Raw genomic sequence first — 17,590 nt, forward strand, 5'->3', positions numbered from 1 at the left:
TTTCCTCTCTGTGCTGATAGTGTATCGTCTTGATCTATATATAATGTACAGAACCCATATATTTATAGAAATACTTTTGCTGCTCCTATGCCCACCAAGCTATCCCCCTTATTTCCAGCAATAATGCCAAGGTAGAGGGACAGTTTTTACACAATCTTAATAAGAATCACTGCACACAACACAAAACATATAACACATATAACCCCTCCATTGCCCCAGCCTTTTCTTCCATAATGCCTTTCCTTTCCAAGGTGATAGGGGCTTTGCCATCGCTTTCATCATGGATGTCTCCATTTACTGGCCCTTTGTGTTTCACCTTACTTTCCCCTTAGCTTTGTGTCTCCCTCTAATAGTCTTCTCTTCCCCCATACTTCATACATGACAATATTTGTGTCATTATATCTCATCTGTCTGCTGTCCCAGTGCCATTGCTTGTCTCCTGTGCTTCAGTCCTTTGGCTCCATCATGTCTCTTCTAACCACTTGTCTCAACTTTGCTCTCCCTTCCCAACCATTCTTCCCTCATATCATCCCCTTTTCTCCTCCATGTCTCTTTTGCTCACTGTATCTCCCTATGTTTCCCCAATCTCCTTGCTTCATGTCTGATTCTGTTTCTCCTGCCTCTTTCATCTGTCACCCCTATGCCCATCTATCTCCATGTCTTATGTCTTATCTGTTTCCCCTTGTTTTGTGTTTCTTCCGTTGATGAGTTTCATACGCCACAATCTGTCCTTCTCTGCCCCCAATGTCTCCTGTCTGCTCCCCTTTACCTCGGTGCTTATGCTTGTCTGCCCCCATGTTGTTCCTGTCTACCTTTTGTCTCTGTCTCAACTTAACTCACCCAAGGCCCCTGCTCAGCTCTCAGCTCTCAAACCACACAACATGTATGTACAGAATAAGCCTGGGAGTCTAGATCAGCATCACTGGACAACTACCCTAATTCTGCTATGGGGACCAGCGAAGCAATGTTCCGCCCCTGGTGATAGGCTAATCAGTATTATATAACTTGAATTGCTCCTTCTTCCATTAGGCAGGCATAGTTTCTCTCTTTATGTTTGAATACATTAAAAACATGCCTGTAGCCTATAACATTAAAGGTTTCCAAATAAGTTTTCTAACACAACAATTTACTAATATATCTCTCTTTTGTTCTAGGATTGGTTACAAGCTCTGCATCATGAACATTTTGTGCCTTTGAAACCTCCAGGGACCTGACTATTTCATCAAACGTGCTATCTCCCAACCTTAGGATGGGTAGCACCACCATCCTCCCCCGTGGCGCCTTAGCCATGGGGGTGGCGCGTGCCATCCGTCGCTTCAGCACAGATATTCCTAACCCACTCCATGAGGAAGAGGAATCAGAACTGACACAGGGAATGAGACCAACCGCCTACCGCAACGGGAAGGTACACACTAAGCCTATCCGCCAACGCAGCCGCTTTGTACAGAAGGATGGTCACTGCAATGTAGAGTTTATCAATCTCAGTGAAAAGAGCCAACGGTACCTGACTGACCTTTTCACCACATGTGTGGACATACGCTGGAGGTGGATGTTCCTCATATTCTCCTTTACTTTTGTGGTCTCTTGGCTCATTTTTGGTTTCACTTTCTGGCTTATTGCCTCATTGCATGGGGACTTGGCTCCACCACCTGAACCTGGCTCAGAGGAGACCCCTCCCTCTCCATGCTTTCTACAAGTCACCAGCTTTATGGCCGCCTTCCTGTTTTCCTTAGAAACTCAAACCTCCATTGGCTATGGATTTCGGAGTGTGACAGAGGAATGCCCATTAGCAATATTGACGGTGGTACTACAGTGCATTGTGGGATGCATTATTGATGCCTTCATTATTGGAGCCATCATGGCAAAAATTGCCAAACCTAAAAAGAGGAATGAAACTCTTGTGTTTACAGAGAATGCAGTAATTGCACTAAGAGATGGAAAACTATGTCTCATGTGGAGAGTTGCAAATCTTCGGAAAAGCCATTTAGTGGAGGCACATGTACGCGCCCAGCTCCTGCAGGTAAGCAGAATTACCTATAGGGTTTCTTTTTATCTATTCAGTGCAAAAAAATAAGCAAATGCGACCCGCAATCAGAGTAGATAAACAATGGCTGGATATTGCATGGGGCAATTACCTCAAAAAATTTACCACAGCAACAGAATAAGTATACCGGAAATCTTACATCATTGTCGGGGATTTAGTTGAACTTGTTCCTTAGTAAAATGTTGCCTTCATTCCCCAGCAGTTATATACAAATTTGCATGTGCAGCATAAATGATATAGCCATGCAAAGAGACACATATAAGGGCATATTTATTAATCTATTTTTACAACAAAATCTGAAAACGGCAGTTTTCGGGGGACAGCAGCATTTTAAAATAAAGTTGTCATTTATTAATAGGGCATCAGAGCAGACATCATAGATATCTGCTGCTTTGCCTTTTTCTTCAAATTCCAAAGCCGTCCCTATAGACATCTAGGGCCTGATTCATTAAGGATCTTAACTTGAGAAACTTCTTATTTCAGTGTCCTGGACAAAACCATGTTACAATGCAAGGGGTGCAAATTAGCATTCTGTTTTGCACATAAGTTAAATATTGGCTGTTTTTTCATGTAGCACACAAATACTTGATAGCTTATTTGTATACTGAAATTTAAAGTTGATATTTGTGTGCTACATGAAAAAACAGTCAGTATTTAACTTATGTGCAAAACAGAATGCTAATTTGCACCCCTTGCATTGTAACATGGTTTTGTCCAGGACACTGAAATAAGAAGTTTCTCAAGTTAAGATCCTTAATGAATCAGGCCCCAGGACATCTTGCTATTTTGCACTATTTAACAACTTTCGAAACTTAAAGCTGGTGTTAGCCATTGAAGCCTATGGGGAGAGCATTGCGGTAGAGTAATCTTTGGATTCTTCACTACAGCGTACCTGCTCTCCCCTCCGGTCAATACCGCAAAGGTGGCCACTTTGCGATAGTGACCATAGAAAAGATAGGATACAGGTCTTTGAGGAACAGCAGTTTTTCGTGACTGCTGTTCCTAGTGAAGATTTGAAATAAATAGTCACTATATGTTTGCGATAAGGATTGAAATGGATCGTGTTGCACATGCGATTGATAATAAATATGCCTCATAGGGGCTGATGAAGAGATGTGCATACGGACATTTGTTTAGTGTAAAATACGATCATTTATACTGCACATACCGACATCAAACCGTATGCAGATTTAGTCACATCTGACACTTGTGTCTCTTTATGTCTGGAGAAACGGTACGGGGTAGGAAATGGGTAGTCAAAGCAGCCTAAGTACAGTAAGGGTGTGTTTGTCACTACTGCAGATCCACACAGAAACACAGGTACACCTGTCAGTAGCTGTATCACTTGCGGATGCCTGTAGGCTGGTGCAAATACATAGTGATGATAACGCATTCACCTCTGAAGCTGATAGTGCTTTTTTCATTGTCACCATGTATTTATATAGCACCACCAATTCAGCAGCTGTACAGAGATTTTGTCATTCACATCAGACCCTTTGCAGTTTACAGTCTGAATTCCCTAACACACAGACTAGGGTTAATTTTATCAACAGCCAATTAACCTACTAGTATGTTTTTGGAGTGTGGGAGGAAACCCTCGCAAACACAGGGAGAACATACAAACTCCACACAGATAAGGCCATGGTCAGGAATCAAACTTATGACCCCAGCGTTAACCACTGAGCCACCGTGCTGCTTGTGCTTATAATATATTATTTTTTGGGCGTATATTAAAGTTAATATTTTTTCTACATTCATTAGTCCAGAATGCAAAATTATACCTGCTGTATTATAAAGGTATTTTTTTTATTTAAATCAAACTTAATAGCGAATAAAGCATTCAAGATGATAAAAGGACATCTACAGTAGGCTATCTGTTTTTTTTTCAAGTGAATCATTTACAGATTTTTTTTTAAATTACATAACATTACTCATACTTACCAAGTTTCTTCTGCTCTTTTCCGGGAGCCTGCCGATGGAGGAGGGCGTGAGGGGGCAGGGCGCCAAGAATCACGTCATTTTTGGGGCCAAATGCCGCGATTCACCGGGAATCGCGGCGTCTGGGACTTAATTCTGCCCACTTCACTAGGAAGTGGGCACTTCCAAGTGAAGTGGGCAGAATTCGGGAGATTGCCACACTCTCCTGGGAGTCCGTGAGACTCTCGCAAAATGCGGGAGTCTCCCGGACATTCCGGGAGAGTTGGCAAGTATGACATTACTGCGTAAAATTTCGGTGCACTTTGTATCGTGCTCCAAAAAAACAATATAACATTGAAAGCAGTTGTTACTGCCACTTTCAAGATGATGTAAAAAAAAAAAGTCTTGCTATGTAGTGAACAAATTTGGGATGCCTTGTAAACAAGGCAATGCTTTTTAGTTTCCACCCTTGTAGTTCATTCCAAATGGACTTTAACCTCAATTTTTTTTTGTAATTGTGCCTACCACAGGAGACTGAATACCCTAATCATAGTTTTAGGTATAGTGAACAAAAAATAGAAAACATGAGTAAAAACCATATTGAAAGAAAGGGTTTCCACCCAGATGTGGCCCATAGGTTAATTAAGCAAATAAATTTGCAGCATTGCCAGGGTCATTATGTTTACAAATACTGGACTTATAATTGCTGCATAATTGTTGTTAATAGTTAATTATGGCTAACATGGTTGCAAGAGAAGAACTCAGTGACTTGGAAAGAGGGGTGATTGCCGGGGTGCATTTAACAGGACTTAAGTGACCAAGGCAGCTCAACTTGCTAATGTTTCATAAGCCATTGCATGTGTAAGTGTAGCACCAATCTAAAGTACTCGACAGCCCTGAGTACTTGTTTGCGACAGTGAGTATTGGTGGTGCATTTTCCAGTTGCCAACTCTCCCTGAAATTCTGTGTGTCCTCCCGGACTCCCGGGATAGCAGGGCAACCTCTGGCATACTGCCCACTTCGTTAGTGAAGTGGGTAAGGGGGCGGGCTTAGCGTCAGCGAATCACGTCATCGTGGACCCGCCCCTTGCTGACAATTATAATGTTCAGCTGAAGGGCGAGTCTTAATGACACGATTCGTGTGACCACGCCCCCTGGACTCGGCAGTGAGATCTCCCCTCTTGGAGGGGATATCTCAGGATTTGGCAAGTATGATTTTCCTGGCACAGTTTGGGTGCAGTTTTTTCTTTGGAATGTAAGGTCAATGCTAATCATTATTAAATATACAAAGTAGCCATGTTCACCCCATGTTGCAATATTTCTTTCTTGATGGTAAGGGTGTCTTCCAAGTTGACAATGTCCCAATCCCCCATCCATATAGCATGTGTGGGTGTCCAATAGTTAGATAGTAATACGGATGTTATCCAGATGTCATGGCCTTCTCTGTCACCAGATCAAGCATTTATGGCACAAGGAAATTGTGCTATAGGTAACGTAGAAGATTTGGGCCATATTTAACTGTTCATTTATCAGCACATTATCATTCTAATGCTCTCTATTATTTTATGTCAACTAATGCTATATTTTAATCTTACACGTTAACTATTTTGTCCTTTCTGTCACATATAGAGTGCAAAGGCAATCCGAGGGGGGGTTTCCTAGTGCCTTGACACCCCCCTTTAAACCTTGGGCACTGTATAATTGAGGTGGCTGGACCCTGCCCACGCTTCACACGGCTCTGCTTGAAAAGGGAGAGCTGCGTGCACCTAACAGTAGTGCACGCAGCATTGCCCATGTATATTATGGGGATAGGAAGAGTTGGAGAGCAGCCAAGCAGTGTCTAAAATTAAAGCCATGCCCCCATGCATGCTTGTCACGCCCACTGTCGGCATGGTGTGGAACCCCCCCTCTACAAATCCTGCGTTTGCCCCTGAAGTGTTCACAAAAATTATACCATCAGTGTCTATATGATTATACACTGGTAGGTGCTCATGTCACCAGCAGAGCCCATATTATAATTTGATGTAGTACAAGAAGCTGAGAATTTAAGCTTTTGTGTTGCTGTAACACAACTGCCTAGAGTCCCTGTGTATGAATATACACAATTTATTTCTGCAAGGCTGCTAAGCTGTCAGTCACTCTGTGTCTGCCATTTTAGAGAAGCTGTTGGCAACGTCAAATAGTCGCTGCACTTGCTCTTTACGAATGGTAGGTTCATCACACAAATTCTGCTTGTATGACTATTTGCTTAATAAAATGTATTAATTCATGTAATAACTAAGAAACAAGAGTATATGTATTAAAGGAAAATACCAATAGTACTGCTTTTTAAAAAATAGGATATTTAAACAAAGTGAACATTCATATGATCATGCACAGAGATTAAAGACAATGTGATTTAATTTCCCAGGATGAAAACATTCTATAATATATAATAAAGAAACAATCTATCTACCTGTATTCAAGGTCATATTGGCAGATACACTACAGAACAAGAACAGGGTATTCAGGGTTACTGGATTTAATTTCTGCAGAGAATAATCCTATTTTGGATATATTCCATCTTTTTCATCGCAAATTTTAAAATGACTTGTTTTGGGGTTCGACTAGATAATGGGAAAGATAACAGGCTTTCAATATTTCAATATAGTCATATAAAATGTATCAGTATGGCCATATGCAACGATAATTGTATTTTATTAAATAACCTGTGCATGTTTTGAATGTCATAGTTGTTTATGTAATATAATTTTATGCCACAAGTAGCCATGACAAAACATGCTATCCTTTAAATATTAAGCCCCCTCATTTTATTATATACCAATACATTGATCATCACTTCTATAATTAATCCTTCTATTTCACGTATATATACCAACCTCTACATAGTTGCCCTACCTTCATGATCTTGCCCCATGCTAATTCCCACTAGCACCCACAAAGTACTTAAAGAGCCCATTGGATAGACACATAATGCATTTTGTATTAAATATGCAACATAAACCTCATGATTCATATGGTAGCCTGCTTGCATCTGCATTGGTTCTGATGGTTTTCCTTTTTCTGTTTTAACCAGCCTAGAGTCACCCCTGAAGGAGAATACCTTCCACTGGACCATACAGATATCAATGTTGGTTTTGACAGTGGCACAGACAGAATCTTCCTGGTGTCTCCAGTTACCATTGTTCATGAGATTGATGAAGAGAGTCCTTTGTTTGAGTTTGGTAAGGCAGAACTGGAAGCCTCTAACTTTGAGTTAGTCGTCATTCTTGAAGGCATGGTAGAGGCTACGGCAATGACCACACAATGCCGTAGTTCTTATCTGCCATCTGAGATCCTGTGGGGTAGCAGATTTGAACCAGTCCTCTTTGAGAAACGTAATCACTATGAGGTGGACTACCTACACTTCCATCGTACTTATGATGTCCCAAATACACCCACATGCAGCGCCAAAGAGCTTTCGGAAAGGAAATATTCAATAGTGGCTCGCAGTTCATTCTGCTATGAGAATGAAGTGGCCCTAAACTGCATCTGTGATGAAGAGCCACCAGCTCTTGTGGACACCACATTATCCAATCCAGAAGTTTCACTTGAGTTAGGCATGCTTAGGGTTGCGGATCCCTTAGATGAAATATTACTAACATGATTTGCTGAGTGATTGTAATTTGATTACATGATTATTACTGGGAGTCAAAATTGCAGACATCTGCTTATAGAATGATGCAGGCATCCAGGCAAAAGAAGATCACTTTTTTTTCCCTGCATCTTTTTACAGAAAAAAAAAAGATATTTTTGTACTGGGAAAGGTAATATTTGCTTACTGGAGTGAAAAATCTGACTGATCTGGACAAAGCTTCTGCTGGTGCTCCTTTACCACCAAGCTTTGTGAAAGTGGTCATCGGCTGAACAATCAAGTCATTTGCTTTACAATACTAGATTGCTTTCATTTCCTTCTTTTTCAGCAAATGCTGCTTACGCACTTTGTTTGGTGATCCTGAGTAGCCAAGAGTTAACCACTTACACATGATACAGGTCATACTATCGAACATGGCAAAGTATCAGCAAACTAAGCTTCCTATGAAATCCTCATAACCAAGACTAGTGTGTCTTGTTATAATTAGGAGATCGATTTATTGACTTCTGTGAAGTGTAGAATCACAATTCTCTCTAAATATCATATGTATATTTGCTGAGAAATACAAATCAAATGTATAATAATGTCGAAAGCCAAAAATAACTAAACGCAACAACCAAACCATACAATGCATCTACAGTGTACATGTTGCCGACACACAGTGGAGGCAGCCATTTTGAGGTCTGAATCAATACTCAGTTTACCAGGAACTAGTGACATCACTGAGGCATGAGGCACAAAGTTCCAAGTGACTTAATAAGCTGCACTTACATTAATATTGCTTCAGCTAACAAAATGGTCGCCTCAAAATGTGAAGGCAGTGTGGTACATATTACAATATTCTGTACGTAATACCCCCAAAAAGTGTTCTTTTCCTATCTTAGATTAGGTAAACTAATTTTTTTAAGGAAATAAAAAATACAAAAAGCATAAGAAGGGGTATATGTTTATTGCAAATTTAATTACATCTTATTTATAATTTACACTACAAGTATCCAATGAATAATAATAAGGAGATGTTCAGGCAATGTTCCCTAGGAAAAAATTCAAATAAGTGAGTCCAAAAGGAGAAGGAACTTCTGTCAAATGCCATTTACAAGGCAGCCCTGTGAGTCAATGCCTCACTGGGTTTTAGGAAAACCTGCCCTGCACTGATGAGGCCAAAGTAGGCCGAAACAGTTCTGACTGTAGATGGATGTTTTCACTCAACACAAATCTATGTAATGCTTTAAAAATCCAGTGGGTAGGACACATAATCACAGGCATGTCAATGGCATTTTTAGATGTTCCTTCTCCTGTTGGACAGGTGTATGTCACTGCAAGTATTAAGACATTTTCAGTGATGTTTCCATGTTGTAAATCTCTAAAGTAAATTGGTTGTCTAAAGAAGCCATCCTAGATTGTCATTGACAAACAGGGAAAATGTAGAGGTGCATTAGATTTAATTTCGTGAAAATATGTCTATCTCATTGCCAGGCACATACTATATGCTGAAGCAAGCACTAATACAATTAGTTTGATGGCCATCCATGCAAAAGGTCTTCTGCGCTTGCACACATTGGAATGTATTTGCTGTCACAAATAAAGAGTCACTGGTACTTCCTACGATCATTTATGATTTCATTTATTTCTCATTTTCTCCTAAAGTACTGCTTGCTGGAGTATTAATTAGCGGACTTTCTGACTGTCATGTGTCTCAGATTTCTAATCCTAATCTTTTAATGACATTGGTTTCTGTGTGCACATACTGTAAGTGTGTTTCCTTGTATAAATTGTGCCTAGACGGCACGGAATCTGTTCCCATTGAAAGCAATGGTCTCTACCAAATCACTACCGTTGCATGGTTCACATTGTTTTACATCTACAAATAGGCTATGTGGGCACTTGCTAAACCCAGAAAGCCTCCCCTAAAGTGCAGACTTTATGTCATGCTTATTGTCTTGCTGCACAAAATTAAATTGTATGCAGTAACCAGTGTATTGCTGCAGCTGGCCTCATCAATTCGTGATTTCCAGCCAGACACTTATCCTCTTCCTAGATGCCAGCTTAAAGCATTTTCCTATGTGCTTGCCCTTAAAATGGGTAGATGATATCACAAAAACAGAAGAAGCACTAATTGAGTGGGTCCTCCGCAATTTTCCATTTTTGTAAATGATCTTTTCTGAATATAAAGCTTTTTGGCGAGCATTAACAGAAACAAGACTTTGACAACTAACTCTATATGAAATATATAATAAAAGTGATGTATGGAATGTGTATGTTAGCCCGAATCCTGGGCAAGTTTAAGTTTTATCTTGAGTGGAGTTCAGGGCTTTTAAACTAGCTTTTCTCAACGTAGTACTAAGCCAGGAAATAATGGATTTAAGTGATGGGCTGTCAGCTCTGGATTGTAATACAGTTTTATAAAAAAAATAATAATAATATATATATAAAAAAAATGTAAAGTAGAATGGTGTCAAAGTGTTGCATCTTATTTAATCTCAGCTACAAACAGAGTGCCAAATGTAAACATTTGCAGGAAAAACTGAATTTACAGGTCACTGTCAGGCCCATCACAGCATCACAGGATATTTCTAGAGTTGTTGGCAGTAAAACAAAGGGACCTACAAGTACTATATACCTATCTCTGTGAAGTATAAACAGAAACCTGAACTAAACGTACAGTCACCGATATTCTTGTTATATTCTATTGTGATATGTGTGCAAACCCAAACCAAACACGAAATAGCCATGTGTATCATTTTACCCTATTCAGACTATAAATGACGTCAACAATGTTTTGCCAAAAGAAATATACAAGTGTAAAGCTGGAAATTTTCAACAATGTTTATGACAATACTCTGTTACCTCTGAGCAAGTGTTTCAGGTTTGTTGCAAATAAAGCATATTTTGGATCCTTATGGGGCTACTCTACTATTTATTTGCTCAAAAAATTTGTATGAAAAAGCAATTTTACAGTAAATGTGACATTTTGTACTTGAGGGGAAGGGGGAGAGGGGTTCGCGATACAACAACAAACAGACCTGTGGCTGAGATCCTATATCTCTGAATCATACCGCCTAATATTCCTGATGCGGGTCAGTTTAAGCCAAGTCTCACATTCTCAAAGAAAGACCACCTCTTGATATGTGGTAGGCATACACTGGAAACATAAGCTACAACTCATAAGATGATTCCATTACCAGTTGCTGCCTTACCCGGTCGTAACCGTTAAAACGATTACCACAAAGCCGGCACCAAGAACACCTACAAATAAAAACTGAATTTACCGCCTTACCAGGCCACTATCTTCCTTTGCAACATGAAGAAGGAATCTGATGAAGAGGTAGCATGTCCAAAAAGTACATTGTTGTAAATCTCCTCCACCAGGATTAAAGCCTAATAAAATTCAGTTTTGGGTTATACCCCCCAGCTTGTGCACATGGTTTGCCAGGTTCCCTAATGTGTATTGTGCCTTCCTGCTGACACCCTTTTGGCTCCTGCACACCCTTGTAGACAGAGTGCTTTCAGTGCACACTAGGCTGCCTCTCTGCAAAAAAGGAGAGCACAGCAAACATTGTTGTACTCTGTATTTTATGCCATCGATTAGTTATGGGTCACATGCCATGTTTCTTCAATCAGATGAAGTTAAAGAATTGCTAAGAGAGCAGGAGTGTCACTAACCATTCTGTTGCCTGAAATGGCGACCTTATACATACTCCTCTTATACACACTAAAATAAATTTTTCTATAAGACTTGTGTGAACTTTAAAAACAGAACTAATAACACTAATTAATTACTTTGTATTAAAAATTGACATTTTTAAATGAACACCCCTCATTTTTCTGCCTCTAAAAACTTGCTGACTCATTAGAGACACAACCGTGCAAGGGATACAGATATGGTGCTTGCGTTGCTTAGTTAGCAAAACTTTCAGTTTAAAAATCAGTAGTTTGCCATACCCGCAATCCAACCAGGAAGACAGGAAAAGCACATGATTTTTGTCATAGTATGTCATTTGTCATAGTATGTCATTTGTTTATATTATGATTTCCTCAATTTACAGCACCGTATAATATATAGGAGCTTCATACATAAAGAGTAATAATAGTAATATTTTTTTTGATTACAAGCCTAATTACATTAGTAAACATATGCATGCATTGTAAGAAAACACAAAAAAGCAGTTTGTTGGTGCGTAGTAAAGGTTTTAGATCAGTTTTGCACACATGTAAGTATTACTGCTTCCAAAGCTTTTTTTCAGTAGAAAACTATATTGTTGGGTATGTCTTTAATATTACTGATTTACAAGATATCAACACTACTTAAGGATTATCTTTACCCAACCAAACCCTGTCACATGGACAAAGGATTTCTAAACCATTTGTTACATCAGAATGTGAGACAATCGCTGAAACAAATCACCTCCGGATTTGAAAACGTCAAGTGAATGTATCAACTAAAAGCTGATTAAAATATGACATGTCACTAAATCAGTGTTTCTCAGATAGTGTCTGTAAATTGTAAATCCTGCCAACAGGGAATTTAGTATATCGTCAGTGCAACCTCATAGTTGCAAATAGTTGGAATTAGTTAATTCTCTTTCACATTTACAAAAGTGATAAGATGAAAAAGTTCTCAACAGACAATGAAACCACATGGGAGTGTTTGTAATAAAGCCAGGTTTGTAGTAAAGGTATATTCTACGATTTGGGGATATAAAACCTATACTCTAGTAAGAATATCTGTACAAGCTAGCTGCCATCAAAATGAAACTAAAGACAAAAAATGAAACCAATTAATAAAAGTATTGATACAATTGAATGCATACCTCCCAACACGTCTGTCCCTGGCAGCGGGACAGGTAACGTGGCCATGGCACAATGGGGGCATGGCTAGGCCGCAACGGGGTGTCCACGCCTCCAGAGGGCTGCCTAGTGCTGTAGAGTGCTGGGCTGCCTATTAGATACCTCCCTTCGACCAACATTCAAACCCATGAGACCGGGACAGTTGGGAGGTGTGTGGAATGTAATATACATTCTATCTGACTATGGGTTGCCAAATTACATTTCTCTAAGTAGATGGTACTGCATTATCTAGAGTGAAAAGAGGGAAGAAAGTATATGGTAATACTGATATTCTGGTATTAAACAATAAAAAATTAAACACTAAGTATAAAAACTTAAAGACAGGTTAAAGAACAGTTCACAACCTTCACACCAGTATTTACATGTGTTCAAAAGACCAGGTTTCATCAGATTATTTTTATAAAGAGACCCAGTAACTTTTCAATGTCGGGCTCCACTTCTCTGCTCTCTCTCTGAGCAGAGTATGGGGCCCAGGATACTACAGCGGCATCACCCGCCCATGAGTTACACCATTAATTAAGTATGCAGACACTGTACACTACTCAACTCCCTGTACCCAGCCAGCAAGGAGACAATATTGTAGGCCTGTAGATATCTGTTTCTTTGCAGCTCTCTGTCTCCTATCCCTGTTTCACTAAATTGTGGATCATAGTTAAGCCTAGTTGTGTAAAATGTAGCATATTACGTATTGTCAAGGAAATTTACCTGGCAATATGGGTCTGCAGATCCATCAAAATGTCCGTGTTAACAGCTGAGCAGCATCTGTGGGAGGATTATTAATTTGGCAGGCAAATTCTTTTAAAATAAGAATAAACGTCTCCTGTAACATGTAATGATTTATCAATGTCAGTGAACTCTAGGAATATAGCAGCCTCCAGCATACACTTTAACCACATAAGCCTTCACGCAAACTGAAAAATATAGGTAGGTAAACATGCCAATACATGAGAAATACAGACTTGCGGCACTCTAAAAATCAAAGCAAAAGTGAAAACATCACCTTTAAAATCCTTATATTTTACATGCATACAAATATATAGATCAGAATGGTTTTTGAAAGATAGGTTGCAGAGTAAATTGCTCATTACACCTGAGTGTTTGGTCCAGGAGACTAGCATCCTTAGGCATCAAATATTTGACCCAACTAGTTGTTTTGTCGCAGTGACTCAAATAACAGCTGGGGAATGCATTAACTCATCAATCACACTAGGGGGTAAATGTATGAACGTGCGGGTTCTTCAACACCCGCGTGTTCAGCGTGTTCGGCGATTAAATTTCAATTGGCGCTGCATTGTAAAGGGAAGTTTCCCTTTACAATGCAGCGCCGCTTGAAATTTAATCGCCGAACACGCTGAACACGCGGGTGTTGAAGAACCCGCACGTTCATACATTTACCCCTAGATCTTTGAATTGAGACTGGCATTATTATTGTTATGGAAGTATCTAAGTAAAAATAACAGTTGTTATTTTCTGAGTAAGCTAAGCTAAAATAAAAATGGTGCAGTACATTTCCTTTAGTACATATATTTATGGCTTGTAACTCACAGCGTGGAGGATCTGGTTTGCCTCTTACCTATCCAGTCAGTTTACACATGAATGGACAGGAGGAAATTGGATTGAAATTTTCTGACTTTGTGAAAGTCACAGGTGTAGCAAATACAGGTGAAATGGGGGTCGACATTATAATAGTATCTCTAATATTCAAAATACTCAAAATACATACACAGCTTATGGAGATCTCAATAATGTTTAGATATTAGATCATTTGTTGCAAATGCTATTACAACTTCACTGGAAATGCAGGACAGCTATGAAAATTCTACATGACAGGTGTGAAAGCTTAAATTACATTTTTGTAATAATTGTCTCCAAAAAACATAAAAATACCACTGAATCAATAGTATTGCATTGTACATCACTAAAATCATATTAATACAATGCAAATACATATGTCTAGTTATTACTCACTCTGACTTGACCAAATAAACTAACTTATAAAATATGATCAGTGGTTTCAGTGGGCCGGTATACGATGATATGTCATACAGCCACTTCTCCTACTGCCTTCATTATAAGATTATCAAATTTCATTCTTTTACATTTTCTACACCACCACTTCTAAACTTTCTCTTCGACCACTGAAACAGATCATAATGTGTTCCATGTATGCAGCTAAAACTACATAAAAATACACCAAACTAATTCCAAACAATACAATGTAATGAGCTGTTAAAGCCAAGCTCTCTCTTATATAGGTTTATAGCACAAATCTTAATAAATATGCAGTGGTAGTTTTAGGCAGGGTGGTAAGAAATTGTGAAAATACAAAGAGTTAAAGAAGATTAAAAGCAGCAGCCTACTTTCAGTATCTATTCGCTTTCTAAGTAGTATACAAACAAATTAAGTCTGTTTTCTCTGCTTTGCCTCTTCTCTAGCTTACAGTGGTTAAGGAGAGTAGTGCATGGAGGTGCGTCTATGCTGTTGTGCAGAAATAGCGCTTAGAAGCACCAGGTATATTTTGTGGCATGGAATACCTCCCAACATTTGGCTAGGCCGCATCGGGGTAGGGGGCATGTTGATCTCACAGTGGGTCATGGCCCAGCACGATGGGGAAGTGGCCACACCCCTAAGAGCGCGCCTAGCGCTTTTGATGCGCTAGGCTACCCCACTCACTACTCCCCTTCTATCCAAAACCACACCAGTGCGCACGGCACCCATTCACAGTGAAAAGATATACCTCTCAAGTTTCCTACCCACGGGACAAAGCTGTGCCGTTTGGGATGGTGGGACAGTGCCCTGAATTCAGCACTGTCTCATCTACATCGGGATGGTTGGGAGGTAGGATATGGCAACATAAGGTGGCTGGTTGGTTGTAAATTAGAAACCTAAAGTTGGAGGAAAACAAAATCACGAGGAAGGAAATAAAAATCTCTATCAGAAGTTACCTAAGTCAGTAACTAAATAAAAGCATGAGGTCACAGAAATCCCAGGTGGCTTTTAATATATGTAATAATGTATAGTGGAAGGTGCATTATTTCTTATAATACACAAGTCATATCTCAACATTTATAAGTGATGACAACATAAATCACACTTTATCCAGTGTTTATGTACAGTATTTTATACATAAATTGTCATGTATCAATTGTGCATTGTATGTGGGTTAATGTTTCCCCTACTGTAACTAACAGGGATAATATAAGTCAACAAGAATTATATTACCAATAGCCCTTTTTGTTCCATCATGTGAGAACATAGACCTATTACACCACAACATAGCCTCATCATGTCACAAATACCCCACAATATAGCCTTATGCCCAACAAATACTTACATTCCATGTTTAATGTGTGGGAACATTAAGCTGTCTATATACAGCAGTGACATCTATTAACATCTGAGCTTAATGAGAGGTGCAAGGGAGCAAGGGGTGAGAAGATTTCTAAGTGTTTACTTAAATGTAACTTCTCTGGCCCAGAGCCTCGAAAATGCCCTTAGGAAATACGAATGTCTGTTAACCTAAAGCTGGGTACACACTACACGGTTTTCGTCCAATAATCGGCTCAATCAGCCGACATACGACCGCTCGTTCAAAGGTCGGGTCAGTGTGTGTAGTGACACGATGGTCGAAAGTCTGCCCAAATGGACGATTGTTGCCTCCTTTGGTTGGTCGTACAGTTTAATATTTTCGTTCCAATCTCGTTTCCGTTGTGTAGTGTGTATAAACTTCTGACCGATCCACAACAGTGAGTACGAAATTACAGTCATTGCTCACGACAACATGGCTGTCAAAAGTTGCTAAAGGGACGTCCGCTCTTCCCTTTATCGTACTAAATAAGGCTAGTGTGTATGTAGTCCATGTAAAGAGTGATCGGACCATCGATTGCATGTAAAATCGCTCGGCATAAAAAGTTGGTTGAAATTTTTGTAGTGTGTACCTAGCTTTAGAAAGACCTTTTTTTTTCCTCTGTGGAATTGTTAGAGTATAATACAAGACAATGTTCATTAAACAGATTCAGTGTCAGTGCAGATTAAAATCAGCCAATAATTCTAATTATGAACTCTCCCTGAGTAATAAATAGTGAATCTCTCCTTAAAAGTACCAAGATTGTGCCCCAGTCTTCCTGCACTAGGGCTATGTCCTGTCTTGTCTGCAACTGTCCTACATATCTAAAAATTTAGTTATGTAAACCCATGAATTTAATGAACAGTAACAAATACATTACACACAGTAAAAGTAAATGGTAATTAATGACATATCAAAAGGAACCCAACCAATTGCTGTCATCCATTAATCCAAACAACAAAGTAACACTAGTTTTTCTATTAGAATCGTATCTTAGAATTAGAATCTTTCTTCCATTACAGTGATAGATGTCAGCAGGTGCACATCCCACACACTGGTGTGGATACAGAGCATTCATGCAATAGGATATATAATGAATACTTGGTCTAGTGTTTCCCTAGGGCTTGAATTACAGCTCAACAACTTCCTGACACCAATGGTACTTAGCTATTTGTCAATAAAAGCAAAGTATTGATGTTTACAGCATTTTTTTTGCTATGTTGCTTATTTGATGTTTATGTTGACATGTAGCAATTACAACAATGCGTTTCATGTTTGAATGTATTGACGACTATGTTTTAAACAAAGGTTACAGCATACCATTTTCAAAATAGTATCAATGGCAAAGAGTGTGTCAATAATGTTGATAAATAGTAATTGATTAGGGTATAGAAAATAGAGATGTATACTTAAAGGCTATAACAAAATCAAAGACAGAATGGTCAAATTGACTGTAATTATAAAAGTATAATTTTTAAGTTGCATCATTATTGCCTTTTACTTTTTTTTGTAAACTTCTGCTGGAGACAAAGGTTATTCTGTCCTTAATTTTCACCTAAATCAAACCAACACTTTTATGTTTTGTTTTGAAAGCCTGCAATTGAAAGCTGTTCAGTTAGGTAATGGAGAGTATCAGTATAAAGATGTTATCCACTTTATGGCAAACTCATTCAATAATGTCCTCCACATTAGAGCTTTAACTGGGAATATTATCTATTTGCAGTCATGGTCACAGCAGAGCTTCTAGTGCTGCTGCATTAAGGCTGTCAGTTGTATTCTGTGCTACTGGTAGGAAGTATGTA

At 39.1% G+C, this 17,590-nt stretch overlaps 1 protein-coding gene across 2 annotated transcripts in view; it reads left to right on the forward strand.

Annotated features, from left to right (window-relative positions):
• Positions 1–10,940, forward strand: part of KCNJ14 (potassium inwardly rectifying channel subfamily J member 14) — a 34,927-nt gene extending 23,987 nt beyond the window's left edge. Inside the window, exons 2-4 of one of the 2 annotated variants that reach the window (XR_012680063.1) lie at positions 1,155–2,020; positions 7,037–8,781; positions 9,184–10,940. Coding sequence is in view for 1 of the 2 variants with exons in the window: in XM_075191674.1 (XP_075047775.1) it covers positions 1,250–2,020; positions 7,037–7,606 (1,341 nt within the window). In the remaining variant the exon portion in view is untranslated. Of the gene's footprint in view, positions 1–1,154; positions 2,021–7,036 lie in introns of both variants that reach the window. The other variant, XM_075191674.1, reaches the window with a different exon arrangement.
• The last annotated feature ends 6,650 nt before the right edge of the window (positions 10,941–17,590 follow it).

Source organism: Mixophyes fleayi, chromosome 11 (assembly GCF_038048845.1).
Source record: "Mixophyes fleayi isolate aMixFle1 chromosome 11, aMixFle1.hap1, whole genome shotgun sequence".
Classification (NCBI taxonomy): Eukaryota; Metazoa; Chordata; class Amphibia; order Anura; family Limnodynastidae; genus Mixophyes; species Mixophyes fleayi.